The sequence below is a fragment of the Narcine bancroftii genome, chromosome 11, assembly GCF_036971445.1.
Source record: "Narcine bancroftii isolate sNarBan1 chromosome 11, sNarBan1.hap1, whole genome shotgun sequence".
In the NCBI taxonomy this organism is placed as follows: domain Eukaryota; kingdom Metazoa; phylum Chordata; class Chondrichthyes; order Torpediniformes; family Narcinidae; genus Narcine; species Narcine bancroftii.
In genome coordinates this window covers 9,190,470-9,209,414 of record NC_091479.1, presented here as the reverse complement: position 1 = coordinate 9,209,414, position 18,945 = coordinate 9,190,470, and the positions used below count along the sequence as shown (strand labels likewise).

Sequence of the window (18,945 nt, the reverse complement as noted above, 5' to 3'; positions counted from 1 at the left end):
GTCACTCCCTTCCACGGACTCCTTCTGACTCCCTTCCTGTCTCCAAACAGATAATGATTCGCACACAAACTGTTTAATAGTCATTAATGCAGACGCAGTAGTATCATGTTATAAATCCCAGTAAATTAAATTAAATAGATCATACTCCTCAAGGCATATCCATGTCACGTACTGTAGATACAGAGCTCGCTCCTTCTAAATATTAAACACTAAACTCAGGTCTGTTGTTACATGTTTAGCTCAAATCAATGATGCTTAAAGCATAGAGGCACTAGGGAGCTCTTCATCAGTTAATATTTACCATCCAGAAAATTAGTTGCCATCTCACTGATCCCTTTGTGTTATGTGGAATAATGTTTTTCTGCTTTATAAGAAGTGTGACTGGGATTCATGATGCAGGAAAACAAAGTACTGACTGTGGAAGGAAATGGACAGTTGACATTTTTGCTGGGATCATCTTTGTGGGTTGAAGGGTATTTGGACGTCAATGCTGCAGTCTTTGTCTTTCTCTATTGTTCCCCTCCACTGCAAATTCTCAAGGTGTCCCTGCTTTGGAGAAGTTGTCTTCCTCTCTCCGCAGGGAGTTCTGTGAAGCCCTCTGGCTCGTGTCTTCTTATCCAATGCCCTGTCACCTCGGCCCTCCCCCGGGTCTGCATCAACCGTACCACACTGTGATGCAGCCGGCCAGGACCCTTTCAATGGAGCTCCTGTAGAAGGGGGGTTGACTGGTAGCCTTGCCTGCTTCAGTCTTCTCAGCAAGTGCAGTTGGCTGCTGCATGAAGGGTCCCGGCCACAAGTGTTGTCATTTCTACACCTGGATCGTGTCTGATCCACTGGATTCCTCCAGCAGCTCATTGATTGCAGTATTTTTCTATTCATCAGTGATCCCTTCTCTGCCCCTTCAGTAAACGAAGGGGCCATTTGTCTCTGAGGATAGAGAGAGTACTAATGTACTGTTTCAGCTGAAAGACAACATTTCTGACTGTACAGCCCTCACGTAGTGTTACACTGGAAGGGCAGCCAGAGTATTGCCCTTGACTCTTTGGCACAAGGATTGGATTCCCGATCTTCTAACGGAACGAGTGCTGACAACTCAGCCATTGCTCAAACTGGTGCATTATGATATGTTCGTATCCTTTTAAAACAGCAAGGGTCCTATTCAACCATGTATTCCCCTGCGGAGATGAGCATTTTAATAAGAGATGAGTGAAATAATGTATAATTCTAAATCAAGTTTGTACGTTAGTCATTAATGGGAGGCTATCAAATATTAAAGTCGTGAAGCAGACATCCAGGAAATGGTCAAACAAGATTTCAGATTAGAGGTTTTTTCTTCTGTACAACCTTTACAATATTTTCTAGGTTTTAAAATATTCAATAGAACATAAGTCTCAATGTTTTAAATTTAATTTTGAAATCTGTGCATGACTGATAAGGCCAGCATCCCTAATTGTCCGCTAGAAGGTGGCAGTGAGCAGCTGCTTGCACCAGCACAGCTGGTTGGGTTATGGGGAGTCATTATCTTGCAGGATCTTCCCTGGACCCAACACACAAATGACAGAAGAAAGCACATCAACACCTCTACTTCCTCAGGAGTTTGCGGAGGTTTGGTATGACATCAGAAAGGCTGGCAAATTTCTACGGATTGTGGTGAAAGTGTACTGGCCGGCTCATCGCAGTCTGGTACGGGGTCACCAACACCCCTGAGAGTAAAGCCCTGCAAAAGGTAGTGGACACATCCCAGGGACATCACAGGCAAAACCCTCCCCACTATTGGGAACATCTTCAGGGAACGCTGGCGATAGAGAGCACCAGAAATTGTCAAGGATCCATTCTACCAGCACACACTCTGATCTCACTGCTGCCGTCAGGAAAGAGGTGTCGGTGCCACAAGACTCGCACCACCAGGTTCAGGAACAGACTATCAGACTCAACGACAAACTCAATCAGGGACTCATTTAAGGACTCTTACGTTTGCACTTTATTTAATTATTTTCTTTCTGTATTGCACAGTTTGTTTACATTTCTTTATTTGTTTAAAAGTAGATGTGTTGAGTCAGTTTTTATTCTACTGCCGTCAAATGGTAATTTTGTTTTACCCACAGGAAAAAAGATTCTCAGGGTTGTATGTGATGTCATGTATGTACTCTGACAATAAATCTGAAATCAAATATATGAGATGATTGGCAACATGTGGTGTTCCCTGCACCTGGTGCTTTTGTCCATTGTGGTAGCGGTGGTGGTTTTGAAGATGTTGTCTGAATAGTGTGGATGAGTAACGGCAGTGCATTTTGTTCACAGTGTGCGCATTACAGTTTAAGATGGCAGATGAGGTGCCAATAAAGTGGGCGGCTTTGTCCTGAATGATAATCACAGAGTTCTGCAGCACGTATCCAGCCTCTTCTGTGAAAGTTGACCCGCGCCGTAATAAAACAAATAGCACCAAAACCACTTCTTATTGGATTAGGCTAGCAGGAGTGAGGGGTACAAGGAAAGAGTTCTCTGCACTGAGCCCCACAGAGTGCACGGTATCCTTGTACAGCCCCTATAGATGCCTATGTGCAGTTTTGCGTTTTTCACTAATTAGCAATCTAATACTATTGCAACTCTTGTCCTTTGCAGTTTCTGTGAAGTACCATCCAGTAACCTTCCCAGCAACATACTGAGAAGTCGATTCTCCTGTCCCATTCTAGCCATACCAGCTGTGGACTGCTTGACCTTCTAAAGCATTGATTCTTATTACTTACCTACTTACTACAGCAGAAGTCACATAATTCTTTACACATCTTCCCAAGTTGCTTGTGGTGACAAAGCTATTTGTCTGCATTCATTCCACATCCCTCTCAACCTTTCTCACCGTCTAAATGCTTGGGCAATGTTCAAATTGGTCCCTGCTTTCAACACTTCCTCTGGCAACTTGTTGCGTGCACTCAACCACCCTCTGTGTGAAGTAGACGCCCCTCGGGTGTGAACCTGTCCATGTTTTTACTGCAGCTATTTCAAGTCTTGCAAGGACCGCGTGGGATGGCTAAGCAAAAAAAAACAAAAACGCCCCTTTTATGATAAGAATGCGGCTTTGTTGAGACATAATTCATGCTTTTTACGTGCTGAACATGCTGTGGTGCTGGGGATCTGCAGTGCACCTGGAGTATCTCTTTTGTTGTTCTAAAAAGGTTGTGCTCAGCCAAAATGCTGTGCTCACTTAAAAGGGGAAATAGCTGGTGGGCTGCACCTTGCTCTCTGCAACTCGGTTCCTCTTGCTTTGCAAAGTGAAACTAAAAGGTTTACTTTATCAGAGTTTTCTTATAGTTTGAGAGAACTACTTATATATTTACTTATATATTTCAGCTCTTCCAATACTGGCAACATTCTCGTGAATCTCTTCTGTTGAGCTTAAGGAACGTTGTTGGTACCGCAATCATCCAAGCAAATGGCACGTGCGCATAGTGGGAAGAACCGGAGCTATCAATGTTTGAGTCAATCACATACTCTCCACCCTCACTAATGTTTGGGACAAAGACACTTTGCTCCTTTATTTGCCCCTGTGCTCCGCAATTTTAAATGTGTGAGCAAATTCACATGTGAATAATTTGCCGTTGTCATACCCACACTCCTGTTCGGCTCCGAATCATGGGTCCTCTACCGGCATCACCTACGGCTCCTAGAACGCTTCCACCAGCATTGTCTCCGCTCCATCCTCAACATTCATTGGAGCGACTTCATCCCTAACATCGAAGTACTCGAGATGGCAGAGGCCGACAGCATCGAGTCCACGCTGCTGAAGATCCAACTGCGCTGGGTGGGTCACGTCTCCAGAATGGAGGACCATCGCCTTCCCAAGATCGTGTTATATGGCGAGCTCTCCACTGGCCACCGTGACAGATGCACCAAAGAAAAGGTACAAGGACTGCCTAAAGAAATCTCTTGGTGCCTGCCCCATTGACCACCGCCAGTGGGCTGATCTCGCCTCCAACCGTGCATCTTGGCGCCTCACAATTCGGCGGGCAGCAACCTCCTTTGAAGAAGACCGCAGAGCCCACCTCACTGACAAAAGGCAAAGGAGGAAAAACCCAACACCCAACCCCAACCAACCAATTTTCCCCTGCAACCGCTGCAACCGTGTCTGCCTGTCAGCCACAAACGAGCCACAAACGAGCCTGCAGCTGACGTGGATATTTACCCCCTCCATAAATCTTCATCCGCGAAGCCAAGCCAAAGAAGGAAGAAGATCCCCTGCAGGCAATGAAGTCTGTGATTCATAGACATCACCAGGTCCTGAGTATCTTCTCTGGTGATGCTCTGCCAGGCCTCGACTGCAGTCATCTGGAATGTGCACTTTAATCACATATAACCATTTATGGAGCAGAAACAGGCCATGTTGGCCTTTCGAGTCCGCACCGGTTCACTGATTTTGTGCGCCCTCTTCGGGCATTGGTCCCAGTAGATCTTCATTCAATAACGATGGGTGAATTCAATGCAGGTGGAATCAGATAATAGCAAAACTATGAGCAAACAGATTGGCTGTCTGTGTACTAAAACTAGTAAAACTTGACGAAACTGGATTTATTAAGAAAAGACAAACAATGGACAATATCTCTAAGTTCATTAACTTAATCCATGCAGTACAAGGAAAGAAGACTCCAACAGTGGCGGTTGCTTTTGACGCAGAGAAAGCCGTTGACAGGGTAGAATGGAATTATTTATTTAAAGTACTACAGTGTGAATTGTTAGATTATAAATTTAAAACTGTGGAGTACAGGGGAAAATAAAGGAAAAGTGTGTCTTTGTCCCATACATTATGGTGGGCAGTGTATATGGTTGGTCCTTGGAGTTTCTGATTTAATTGATATATGGCACTGTGAGCCCCACCATGATGAGAATGAGGATGTTCCTGGACTCCTCTCCTCCTATGTGCCAGTTACTCGTTCCCAAATAGATCTGGCAGGACTGGAGACCTCTGATCTGATCCAGCCATTGTGAGATTGCTTAACAGGCTAACTTAATGCAGGTTCACTGATGGGAACTTTATTTTGAGCTATAGTAGGGGCACCCTTCTTGAATCATACGTTACATCTCAAACGCCAGGCTGCTGTTCATTGACTTCAGTTCACCATTTCATATGATCATTCCCCAGAGGCTGGTGGAGAGGCTATCCTTGCTGGGACGCAACACCCCTCTATGTAGCCGGATTCTGGACTTCATAATGGAAAGACCACAGCCTACTGACTACATTTCAAATGGGACTTAATAGACTGTGAAGTGTTACCCTGAGGGTACTGGAGACACCAGATAATCAGTTTGAAAAATGGCCCTGAATCCCCAACACAAAGAAAAACAACAGGAAATTACCTTTTATTTTGTAATTTGCAGGTTCATTAAATTCAACAAAGTACCCAACATGCAAACATTACTGTCTAAAAGAATATCTTTAAGAGCTAATTCTCTCATTGAGAAATTCAGTTTAACATATATACTTGTGCTAATAAATTAATGGAATAAACAATTTTGTCATTATTCTCACCTCATAATAATGTCACTGGGATCAAAGTTGGTTGTCCTTTCCAATTAACCGAGGTTTTGGGAGAAAGCTTTTCAAACATTTAAGCCTCATCCATTCTCTTTCAGTTGCAACGGTAATACTGTTACATATCTGATGCGCTCAAACGTACTTGTACTTTTTGGTCATTATGATGTGTAGAGAAGATGAAATTCATTGTTTTGTGGCAGCATCACAGGGTAAACATTCATTTAAACCCCTTTAAAATAAAAATAGTTTGAAGTAGGGTAGCGTCTGTGATTCATTGTTCATTCGGGAAACTGATGGCAAAGGGGAAGAAGTTGTCCTTGTGCCGCTAATGGCTTGTCTTCAGGCTCCTGTACCTTTATCCTGAAGGTAGCAGTGTGAAGAGGGCATGGCTGGGGGTGGGGGGGGGGGGGTCCTTGAGGATAGAAGCAGCTTTCTTAAGACACTGCTCCATGATGGAGTGAAGTCTGGTGCCCGTGATGTCGCAGGCTGAGTTAACAACCCTCTGGAGTTTTTTTTTCCTGTCCTGAGCATGGGCACCTCTGTATTAGGCAGTGATGCAACCAGCCAGAATGCTCTCCACAGGACACCAGTAGAAGTTTTCAAGAGTCTTCGGTGACCTACCAAATCTCCTCAAACTCCTCACGAAGTACAGCCGCTGGCGAGCCTTCTTCATGATGGCATCGACATGGAGGCTCTAAGACAGATCCTCAGAGATGTTGGCAGCCAGGAGCTTGAGTCTCTCCATTGCTGACCCTCTGAGGAATGCATGTTAAGGTGAGAAGTGGACGACTGGCTCGGGGCCTTGCAATGAGGAACCCAGTTTTACACTGAGCCCAATGTAAGTTCAAGGAGCATCACCACGCCTTTGAACCAGGATTCAACGATTTCAGATAATACCTTTCTCAAGTTTGTGTCGGTCTGTTAAGTTCTATTTAAAGACCCGATCATTTAAGCATCCAATTTATATCTTAAGCACTTGCTTCTTGAAGGCTTCTATTTTCATTACTTTGAACTCCTTTCTTTTTAAAAGATTTTAATAACTTGTACAAACAAAAATGGTACAATTCAATAATATAGCATGGACAGTTACATAAACTAGATAAGATATTCCATATATCACTAACATACATAAATTGTAAATCATATCCATAATTTATATTCTAAAAAGTATATGCATTTTTAGAAAAAAAAATCTAATAATATAAAAGGAGGAAAGAGGAATATAGTAGAGGAGAAAATCTCAAACCCCTTACCTAACCATGTTGCCAGTTGCAATTATGACTGGCTTAAAAGCAAAATGAAGGTCTTATTAAAAAAAATATATTAAGATGAACGTGAGAAGGATACTCTCTTAATTCCTGAACCTCGCTGCTTTCTGCCCAACAATAATTCTTCATACTTTGAATCACCTGCATTCCTCTATCCTAACTAAACTAGTCATGTTCTTATCTACTGTAATGCGAAGGATCACGTGTCACGTGACTCTACCAGCGGGTACCTAGTCAGAAGTCACCTCACCGGCCAATCAAGATCAGACGCCACCCACCTATTAGCGCACGCCTGACCATTGGCCCCTGTAATCACCTAACCCACACCTGGGCTGGACTCTCCAGCCGGAGATGCTATAAAGCCCACCACATGTGAGCCATCTGCTTCCTTTGCTTCTGGGACGAGCCCCAGCTCCACGCCAGGTTGTGAACCATGGGCGACTCTGGAGAGTCATTGGTAAGGTGTGAGCTGACAAAGGGTTGGAAGCTGTAGTATTGTGTGCGTAGAGATCACCATTCCTAGTTTAGTTAAGAGCCGAGCCTGCACTGTATCAAGGGGTGAAGGGTATTGTATTTTATTCCTTGATGGCAAAGACATTTCTCCACGAGTGGTTGTGGGTGTCTATTATCCCTGTGGTGACCTCCCTCACATGTGAATAAAGATGACTGTTTTAATCAGCCTGTGTTCAGACTTGCTGCTCTTTGGACCTGTTGAACTTATTTTTCCTCACATAACATCTACCTCCATCAAAACTCCCCTCATCCTTCTCAGTTCCACGGAGCACATGCTCGGGTTCTTCTATCCAACTTTTCTCAACACTGGGACCATTCCTGTAAAGCTTTCCTGCTCCTTCCCTTAGGAGGGAAGTGGACAGGAGTCTGTGCGGGTAGCGTAAGCATTGGAAACAAATCTAGGTGGGTGACATCTCTCTTTTGCTTCTCTTTCCCTGACTGTAACAGGCTCCCGGCAATTTTGCTGGTGGCGAATCTGCGGCAGACTAAAGCCATTTTTGTGTAATAACTCATGACATTAAAGGAATCTTGAATCTTGACCACAGTTGGAAGCATCTACCATTTGTGATCCGACCAGTATTTTGTCCAGGTTTAACATCACCTCCTCACCTTTCAGCTGAGTCTCAGGATGATGTTGTCCCTTCCCCATACGCTTTTCCATTCCAATATCGTCCGTCAATGAAGGAGAGAGATCAGCCAACACTCTGCAGTGTTTCACTTTATTTAGAACGGTGCAACTTTCAAAAAAAATGAAAGGTTATAAACTAAAATAATCAAAAATATTGTGCATCAAACCCAGCCGTAATTGATTAATAGGAAGTTAGCAATTTAAGCCAAAGTATGCTGTAATTCTTATTGTAATGGTGCTCAATGTAGCACAGCTCTATAAGGATAGCTGTGTCATGAGGAGATGCGTAGACACTTTTTGGGGCAGGTAGTTGATTATTGAATGCATTACCTTGCCTGTGGGAAAGTCCGTGGATGAAAAATTCTGTGAACGGTGAGAGTCCACGTGCAGAGGAGGGGTGCCGTGGGTCTCGGTGCCGTGGGTCTCGGTGCCGTGGGTCTCGGTGCCGTGGGTCTCGGTGCCGTGGGTCTCGGTGCCGTGGGTCTCGGTGCCGTGGGTCTCGGTGCCGTGGGTCTCGGTGCCGTGGGTCTCGGTGCCGTGGGTCTCGGTGCCGTGGGTCTCGGTGCCGTGGGTCTCGGTGCCGTGGGTCTCGGTGTCGAGGGTGTCAGTGATGGTGCTGTTGGCAAAATGGCTGCAGAAACAATCCAATGGTCCCCAAAATACAAGCCACAATAAAAATCCAGAGGAACAGCCGGTCCACCACCATGGCCACATACTTCCAGTCCTCATTTACCTGGAAGGGAAGACATTGAACAGGTATTGCAGAGCTATTCAAAATTTGTTCTTCTTATAAATTGTTCTTGAAATTTTCATATCAATTTTCTATGATAGGACATCGTTCTTTTAATGTTACCTTAGTGGGAACTTGCTGGACTCAAATGTACGCTGCATTTGACTGCACATTGGTGCTGCCTTCAAGGCCTTTGGAATATGAAGGATGTGTAGATTCAAGCCTTTTACAATGAGACCCTGATTTTTCTCAAAAATCCTGATGGTTTAGCGTCTCGTGCACTGCCAGACTGAGACCACCAACAAATTGGAGAAGCAACACCTCATCTGTCTGGGCACCCTCTAACCGGATGGCATTCCATATATAACCATATAACCACTTACAGCACAGAACAGGCCAGTTCGGCCCTACTAGTCCATGCCGTAGCAAATCCCCACCCTCCTAGTCCCACTGACCAGCACCCGGTCCATACCCCTCTAGTCCCCTCCTCTCCATGTAACGATCCAGTCTTTCCATAAATGTAACCAATGATCCCGCCTCGACCACGTCTGCCGGAAGCTCATTCCACATCCCCACCACCCTCTGCGTAAAGAAATTTCCCCTCATGTTCCCCTTATAATTTTCCCCCTTCAATCTTAAACCATGTCCTCTAGTTTGAATCTCCCCCTTTCTTAGTTGAAAAAGCCTATCCACATTTACTCTGTCTGTCCCTTTTAAAATCTTAAACACCTCGATCAAGTCCCCTCTCAATCTTCTACGCTCCAGAGAAAAAAGCCCCAGTCTGCACAACCTTTTCCTGGAACTCAGACCCTGAAATCCTGTCAACATTCTCGTGAACCTTCTCTGCACTCTCTCTATTTTGTTTATATCTTTCCTATAATTTGGTGACCAAAACTGTACACAGTACTCCAAATTTGGCCTCACCAATGCCTTGTACAATTTCATCATAACCTCCCTACTCTTGAATTCAATACTCCGATTTATGAAGGCCAACATTCCAAATGCCTTCTTCACCACACTATCTACCTGAGTATCAGCCTTGAGGGTACTATTTACCATAACTCCTAAATCCCTTTGTTGCTCTGCACTCCTCAATTGTCTACCATTCAATGTATATGACTTATTTAAATTTGCCTTTCCAAAATGCAGCACCTCACATTTATCTGTATTAAATTCCATCAGCCATTTCTCAGCCCACACCTCCAGCCTTCCTAAATCACCTTTTAATCTACAATAATCTACCTCACTGTCCACAACACCACCAATCTTTGTGTCAACCGCAAACTTGCTTATCCAATTCTCTACCCCTACATCCAGATCGTTAATATATATAACAAATAATAGTGGACCCAGGACCGAACCCTGAGGAACTCCACTAGTCACCGGCCTCCAATTGGACAAACAATTGCCTACCACTACTCTCTGACACCTTCCATCCAACCACTGCTGAATCCATTTCACTACCTCCTTATTTATACCTAATGCCTCCACCTTTTTTCTTAACCTCATGTGGGGAACTTTGTCAAAAGCTTTACTAAAGTCCAAATAGACAACATCCACAGCTTTCCTTTCATCAACCTTTTTTGTAACCCCCTCGAAGAACTCAATCAGGTTTGTCAAGCATGATCTACCCCTGACAAAACCATGCTGATTACTCCCTATCAATCCTTGTACGTCCAAAAATTTGTAAATAGCATCCCTCAGAACACTTTCCATCAACTTGCCCACCACAGACGTCAGACTTACAGGCCTATAATTCCCAGGTTTGCATTTGGACCCTTTCTTAAATAGAGGAACCACATGCGCAACCCTCCAATCCTTTGGTACCACCCCCGTGGCCAGTGACATCCTAAATATCTCTGTTAATGGCCCCACTAACTGTCCACTAGCCTCGCTGAGTGTCCTAGGGAATATTTTGTCCGGTCCGGGAGATTTATCCACCTTTATCATTTTTAACACAGCCATCACTACCTCCTCGGTTATCCTTATATGCTTCATGACCTCCCCACTATTTTTCTTTACTTCAACTGGTTGAACATTTTTTTCCCTAGTGAATACCGAGGCAAAGAAATCATTCAAAATTTCCCCCATTTCCTCATACTTCTCACTCAGCTTACCCTCGCTATCTACAAGGGGTCCAATTTTATCTCTCACTAATCTTTTACTTTTAATGTACTTATAGAAACCCTTTGGATTTATTTCTACTCTGTCAGCCAAAGCCTCTTCATGCCTTTTTTTGGCCTTTCTAATTTCTTTCTTAAGATTCCTTCTACACTCCTTGTAGTCCTCCTTCAACTTCTCAGCTCCCTGCTCTTTATACCTCTTGTACACCTCCCTTTTTCTCCTAACCAAATTTCTATTCATGTGGACTTCTCCGGCTTTTGTTAAAACCCCTCATTCCCCCCACCCCCCCGCCCCTTGCCTTCCCCCAGCTCTGTCTCTCCCATCTCCTCTCACAGGCATGATAAATTTTCACCTCTCCCCTTATCATATCCAATTAACACCTTTTGTTGGTCTATATTCCTCGCTGAAAGACCGGCTGAGTTTCTCCAGCATTTCGGTGTTTTTTTACTACAATTTTAACGTTGGCAGAATTTTATATTTCATTTTGACGTCTATCTCTATGGTTCTGTTTCCTGCACTCATTGTAAACTGCGACCCTACTTCCCATATTCCCTTTGAAGTCACCTGCTGCTTCATTTAATGTATTTAACTTAAGCCTTATGTCCAAATAAAAGTGGTAAAATGTGTTGTTATATTATCATTATTTGTATATACTCATGTAACAGTTTAATTTGGTAAATGATTTTTTAACATTAAATTTATGGGGTCACCTATTACATGGATACTGTTTTTGACCACAGTAAGTATCTGCGTCGTCGGCTCCGTCACGAGCTCTAATGGGGAGGCCAGTCGGGGCCAAGGCGAGAGTTCGCGACTGGGAGTTCCATCCTGTGGGTGGCCAGGGTAAAGATGGGAGACTAGGGTTGACTTTTACACGCGATATATGGAAAATACCAGATTTTTGGGCCAAATAGGGGAGTCAACTTTTACCCAAGTATGTGCAGTATATTAATAATTGTGATGGTAATGTAGATGGCATAGAGCATATCTGCACAGTACAAGCCCTTCAACCCATGTTGTGCTGACCAATAGAAACCTACTTAACAAACTAAACCTTCCCGACTTCACTCCCATGACCCATACTTTATCTAAGAGTCTTTAAATCTAGCTTATTCCAGCCTCCACCACCACCCCTGGCAATCCATTCCTAGTACCCACTATTCTCTGTTTTTTTTAAAAAAAACCTATCCCTTATGTCTCCCCACAGGGCTCAGTCCTTAGCCCTCTACGCACTTTACACCTATGGCTCGATTCAACAACAACACCATCTACAAATTCGTTGAGGAGGGAGATTGAAAACTTGGTCAAATGATGCACCAACAATAATCTTGCCCTCAATGTCACCAAAAGCAAGGAGCTGTTTAAGACTTCAGGAAAGGGAAAACCAGAGGTGTACGATTCAGTGATCATTGGGGAATCAGAGGTGGAGAGTCTTGGGAGTCACTATCTTGGAGCATCTTACCTGGAGCCAACACACTGTGAAGAAAAAGCATGTCAGCTCCTCTACTTCCTCAGAAGTTTTCGGAGGTTTGGTATTGTATTGGAAACCTTGGCATATCTGTACAGATGTGTGCTGACCGGCTACATCATAGTCTGGTGTGGGGACAATGCCCACTGAGTGTAAACCCTTGCTTAAGGGTATGGAAACAGCCCAGGACATCACAGATAAACCTTTTCCCACCATCGGGAATGCTACTGTTGGAGAACATCAGCAATCATCAAGGATCCACACCACCCAGCACATGCTCTTCTCTCACTGCTGCCATTGGGAAAGCGTTATCGGTGCCACAAGACTCGCACCACCAGGTTCAGGAACAGCTGCTCCCCCTCCACCATCAGACTCCTCAACCACAAACTCGATCAGGATTTCTTTTAAGGACTCTTGCACTTTATTGTTTGATTTTTTTTCCCTCCTCTCCGTATTGCACAGCCAATTTGTTTAGTTTTATGTGCATTTTTTTTGCACTACCAATAAATGGTAATTTTGCCTGGCCCACAGGAAAAGGAATCTCAGAGTTGTATGTGACGTCATGTATGTATGTACTCTGACAATAAATCTGAAATTTGAATCTAAACCTTCCTCTTCTCACCTTGTACAGATGTGCTCTGGCATTTGCTACTCTTGCCCCAGGAAAATGGTGCTGGCTGTCCACCCTATCTATGCTTCCCATAATTATGTAGACCTCTGTTAAATCACCTCTTCTTTGCTCCAGAGAAAAACCCCAGCTCTGTTAACCTTACCTCATAAGGGACATTCTCCAATCCAGGCAAAATTGTGGTAAATCGCCTGTGCACCCTCTCCATAGCTTCCACTCCCTTCCTGTAATGCACAATAACTAATTTTGCAGGTGACTCAAAATTGACGGTACAATGGCCCGTGGAGATGGTGATCTTAAAACTACAACAGGATCTAGATCAACTGGATAAGTGGGTTGCGTAATGGCAGAAATAGAGGAGACAGGAACTAGAAAAGATAGCATTGAAAGAATAAAAACTGATCGATCACTAACACTCTCAGACCAATCTAAAACTCAAAGCACTTAGAGAAAGAGTCGGTTTCTGTGCTGCACTCTCTGTTCTACATGTCACTCGTCAGCCTCCTATGCTCCACTGAAAATTAACCCAGCCTATCTGTTGTCTCCCACAGCCTTCCATCTGGTTGGTCTCTCCTGCACTTTCTCAATGGTTGCCACATCCTTCCTGTAAACTTGCAGGAACATCGCTCAGGGATCCTTTACCCTGTCAGAGAGGTAGCTGTGGCCTCAACTTTATGCAGGGCAGGGTCTTTATCCTGAAATCCCTACTCAACAGTTTTACTCGAGAAATAAGTTGTTGACATTAGCCACACTTACACTCTGATTTTCATCATCGTTTTTCACGTGGTCGGCAATGAACTTCACCCCTTCGATGGCTTCTTGCAGTTCCAGGGAGAGCTTCAAGGAAGTTCTTAGTCTCACATCTTGATGGCAGCCAAAGCCTTCAGGTGTGTCCAGTACATTTAAGTCATAGACTTTGGCAGTTGTTGGGTTTATAAAGAAGCCTGAGCTTTTGTTCTTTTCTGGACTCATGTGAGCACTGCAGAGATTGCTCTTCCTGTGTTGGGACTTTTGTTTTTTCCCATCATTTTGAGGCCTTTTTATGAACAGTAGGGCTGGAAGCCTCTCCAGGAAAACCATCTTCACCCATTGGGGCATGGTGTGAGTGCTGGGGGAACGGTGGTGAATGTTCAGTACGCAGACACTGGTCACGATAGAAAACGTCACCAGGACCATGGTGAACATGAGATACTTCCCAATTAGTGGAACATCGAGGGAGGTTGGTGGGACAATCTTGGAGATCAACAGCAGGAATACAGTGAGAGCCAGTAAAACAGAGATACACAGGGTCATCTTCTCACCACAGTCTGATGGTAGGTAGAACACCAAAATAGCTAGTGAGGTTATGAGAATACATGGTATTATCAGATTGATGGTATAAAAGAGGGGTTTTCTCTTTATGATAAAGTCATATGTCACGTCAACATAAGCTGGGTCCAGTGGATTTGTGTTCCTTCTCCCTGGAAGCGACACGATGTCCCACTCCCCGCTGGGTGTGAAATCATCCATGATTGCACTATCAGTTTTGGGAATCAGGTCAATTTCAGTATGGTCGTAGGTCCAAGACCTGAATTTCATGGTGCAATTCTGCTGGTCGAAAGGGAAATGCTTCACCTCAATCTTGCAGGCACTCTTGTAGATGGCAGGTGGCAGCCAATAGATGCTCCCTGTGAATGAGATGATGGCATTGGTGTACAGGGAGACTTCATAGGTTCCATCAGCGCTGTAATGAGAAAGAAAGATGTGCAGAATATACAGAGAAGGAATCGGTCACAGAAACATTTTCACGGGGTGGGGAGGAATATTTACTTGAAGCAGGTAATGCAAGAACCAATTATAAATCGATTTGGACTCCGTGTCCCCATTTTCAGGGACTACCAACACCTCTGTTTCCCCATTTTCCAGGGTTGGGTTTATGCTCAACCACCAGCTGGTCTGTACTGGTGATCGTACTGTAGTTTACCCATGGTCCGGAGTATCTATTGTGAAAGGTTAAAAATGGCCAGAGTCCAGTGGATTAAAATATCAGATGTGGGGATCGGATTGCAGTCCAATTGAAATGCAGCAAGAAGCAATCTGCTGGAGGAAGCCAGCAGGTCATGCAGCATCAGTGGGAGAAAAAGAGTGGTCGACATTTCCAGTCGGAGCCCTCTGTCAAGACTGAGTGTGTAGAGGGGAGGTGGCCAGTGTAACTGAAGTGTTAGAGGCCTCCACACCCCACAGTTTGGGGTAGAAGTTGCTGGCCTTGTCCCTCAATAAAATGCTCTAATAAGATGGAAGCGGGAGAGTTGCTTTTGCTGGGCAGGTGAGGTTCGAACTTGGGGACAGAGCCTCAAAATTCACCCTTTGAACTCTGGCCATTTTTAACTTTGCATAAAATATACTCTGGACTGGGTCCATGGGTAAAGTGCAGTATGAACACAAGGACAAACCAGCTGGTGGTTGAGAATAAAACCAGTCCCGGAAAATGGACACTGAGTAGTTAGAAGGGTCCAAAGTGTTGAAACAGAAGTGACGAGCAACTTCTTCCCTCAGAGAAGTGAATCGTTGGAAACCTTTGCTCAATGCACCTGTAAATGCAGGCTCACAATTCAGATTTATTGTGAGAGTACAAACATGATATCACATAAAACAGATCCCCCCCACCGTGCACACAGTAAACGAGCACGAGATAAATTTAAATAAATATTTTATACTTTTGATTTAAAGGTTATGGGGAATAGGTTTGTGATGGAACTGAGTCTACAGTCAGATGCTCTCCATCACAGTAGCGGGGATCTCCCAGTGGGCATCCATTTCAATTCCCCATCCCATTCCCTTGCTGACATGTCTGTCCATGCTCTTGTGCATTGCCAGATTGAGATCATCCACAAGTTGGAGGATCAACACCTTATCCTCCAACTAGATGGCATCAACATAGACCTCAGGCTTCCATTAAACCCTTCCCCCCCTCATGCCCACCACCCCCCCCATCTTTCTTCCCACTGTTGCCTTTCTTAATCTCTCTCTCTCTCTTCCCATTTCCTTCTGTCTCCTTTCATGGAGCCAAAAATCAATTCTCAACTCTCCTCTTATCATATCCAATTAATACCTTTTGTCAGCCTGGAGTCCTCCTCCAGTCAGTCTTCAGTCTTTATTCTGAGGGCTTACTGGTCAGATTAGCCGTGATTTTATTGAATGGGAGAGCAGGCTAGCTGGGTCAAATGCCCTATCCTTGCTCCCATCCTTTATAATAACCATGAAGGGTTATGGCCTGAAACATAGACTATCTAGTGCTGTTGTTCTCAACCTTTTTCTTTTCCCTCACATACCACTTTAAGTATTCCCTATGCCATAGGTGCTCTGTGATTAGTAAGGGATTGCTTAAGGTGGGATGTGGGTGGTAAGAAAAAGGTTGAAAACCACTGTTTTAATTGTCCCTCATTGACTCGTTATGTGCACGGTTTCAGAACTCCAAAGGAAATGGACCAAAGACAATTTTTGTCAAGCAAAATATTTCAGTAACAATTGGGTCGAGAGCAATGATCTCAACCTTCCCTTCCCACTCACATCCCACCTTAAAGCAATCCCTTACTAATCACAGAGCACTGATGGCAGAGGGATTACTTAAGGTGGGATGTGAGTGGAAAGAAAATGGTTGTGAACCTGTGATCTAGAGCCTTCCATAGATGCTACCTGACCTGCTGAGTTCTTTCAGCATCTTGTGCATTGCTCTAGTCTCCTGAGACAGAAGGAGATGGGTTGAAGTCTTCTTCCAGAGATTTGAGGTCAAGATGTAATATTTTACTGTCATACTGGGGATGTGTGGAGAGAGAACCTGGAGGGAGTCAGCAGGTTGGGGAGTGTTTTGGGTCAAGATCCTTTCTGCTTCCAGGCCCTCTGAGTCCCTCCAGCTTCTCAATTCTTAATTCTTGTACTTCTCGCTGAACTCACTTGTTGTACAGAATGATGTCAGGGAGCCAGATGTTCTTGGAGTACACCCGTAGCTTTTTGATCCCCTCATATTCCTCAGGGTCCCAGTTGAGTCGATAGTCCACCCACTCCTGCAACAAAGCACATGACTGCAAGTGACCACGGTCCCCCTTGCTTCGAGTGGACATTCCCACATTCTGGAAGACTTGGAGAGCCACTCACCTGTTTTAACCAAACGTTTGTGGTCATTATCTGTTCACGTTCGTTCTGAAGGCAAAGTGGGAAACAGGAGAGTTAGCACAAGTGGTACGTACGTGGAATAAGATGGTTTCACTTCACATAGACGGAAAAGAGAGAGAGGTTTGATCTGGAAACTTCTCGCATTCTTCTCTCCCCCACCCCCCATACCACTCACCCCTCGCCAATTGCCTTTGGATTCAAGATCCCTTTCTTGTCATGTAATGGTTCAGAACATGTAATATTACACAAAATCACCTTCTACCTGCTGTCAGGCAGACAGTATTTAGACCTGCCAGACTGTTTCATTGCCCCTCAAGCATCCTGGGTGGATTATAATTTAGTCAATCTACCTCATTAAGACCTAGAGAATCATTTCTCTGGGGTAAATGCACCCAACAAATGAGCAGCAGTGCTTTCCTTCCACAACAACACCTAACAGCCTGAACACGCCTGGGATAGTCTGATCTCGGAAACTAAGCAGGCACATGACTGGTCAGTATTTGGAGGGGAGACTGCCTAGGCCACCAGGTGCTGTAGGTTTCTATGAGGGACCCTGGATAAAGTGGTGACTCTGTCTGCTTTATGGTAGACAAAAGTTAAAGAAATTCATGTACGTTACATTCTAAATGTAGCATTACATGACAATAATGGAACCTTTAAACTTTTACCTTTTTACATTTGCCTTAGCAAAGTCAAACTACCATATATTCTTGAATATAGTCAATCCCATAAAAAAGTTGACGTTTTTTGGCCTAAAACTCCTGTATTTTCCCTATGTCACATGTAAAGGTCGACTCCACTATTTTGGCTGCAGACACCCGCCCCAGCTCCCAGTGCCTCGTCCATTGAACCCATTGCCTTGGCCACCAGCCCATCCAAGCTCCAGGCGCCCTGAACGTGAACTTACCGCTGACGCCTTGAACGACGCAGGTACTTACTGCGGTCAAAGTAGTGTCTGTGTAAAAGACAACCCCACATATTTGACCCAAAAACTTGGTCCCCGAAACTCGACTATTACATGAGTATGTATGATATATTCCCCACCTATGGAGCAGAAGAGGTATGTATTCTAGATCAGACTTCTGTGCTCAAAGTAGATACATTAATTTCCTAAAGTTTGTGATTTTCACCAATTTTCTTTCCTCTTCTGTTTGTGGCCCTATCTCCCATCCTCAAGGACTGGTGTTCTTAAGCCTCCCCATTCCCTTAAAAGATTGCTTTGACTGACTTGTTCCAGTATCTCATGGTAAACATTTTAGTGATAAGTCTTTCAGATCTTTTGGTTGACTTACCACATTGATAAGCTGTGCTAGTGAGACCTGAAAGACGATAGACACCAGCTCAGAGATGTTCTTAGCTGGTCGAATTAGCTTGTTGTATCTCTCGGGGTCCAGGAGGTGATCGACGAGCATTTCTTCAACATCTGCACCGTAGGCCCCTGTGGAACAGGAAAACGCGGCTTGAAGACCAGCAGTATATTGGTTTCAAATTAAGAATTCTGTTCCCACCTCTTCTAAAGCACAAAGATCCCAAACCCGATTTCAGATTTATTGTCAGAGTTCATCCAGGGCATGAATAGCACAATGCCTTTATGGCACCAGTGATTGAGACCAGGGTTAAAATCCTGTGCTGTCTCCAAGGAGTTTGTATGATCACCTGGTATCTGCGTGGGTTTATCCCACGTGCTCCGGTCTCCTCTCATCATTCGAAAAGTATCAAGGGTGTAGGTAAATTGGGGAGCACAGACTCGTGGGCTGAAATGGCCTGTTACCATGCTGTATTTCTAAATTTATTTTGAAATTATTCTAAATTTCAGAGGTGATGTTTCAGGTAGGAAAAAAAAAAGAAATTAGACTGAAAGATTAAAAATAAATACTTGAGTAAAAATGGTGAACTTCACTCCCCGC

The 18,945-nt window shown here is 44.3% G+C and overlaps 1 protein-coding gene across 1 annotated transcript; it reads right to left on the bottom strand.

Moving 5' to 3' along the window:
• Positions 1-1,618: 1,618 nt before the first annotated feature.
• LOC138745180 (neuronal acetylcholine receptor subunit beta-4-like) lies at positions 1,619-18,468 on the bottom strand. Its single transcript, XM_069902237.1, has 11 exons — positions 18,331-18,468; positions 17,021-17,065; positions 16,820-16,929; positions 13,643-14,609; positions 8,561-8,669; positions 8,272-8,509; positions 7,868-8,045; positions 4,270-4,323; positions 3,414-3,542; positions 2,210-2,359; positions 1,619-1,717 (listed from the first exon to the last, which is right to left on the bottom strand). Exons 1-11 carry the CDS (start codon positions 18,448-18,450, stop codon positions 1,619-1,621), a joined length of 2,199 nt encoding a protein of 732 aa, XP_069758338.1. The 5' UTR covers positions 18,451-18,468.
• Positions 18,469-18,945: the final 477 nt, after the last annotated feature.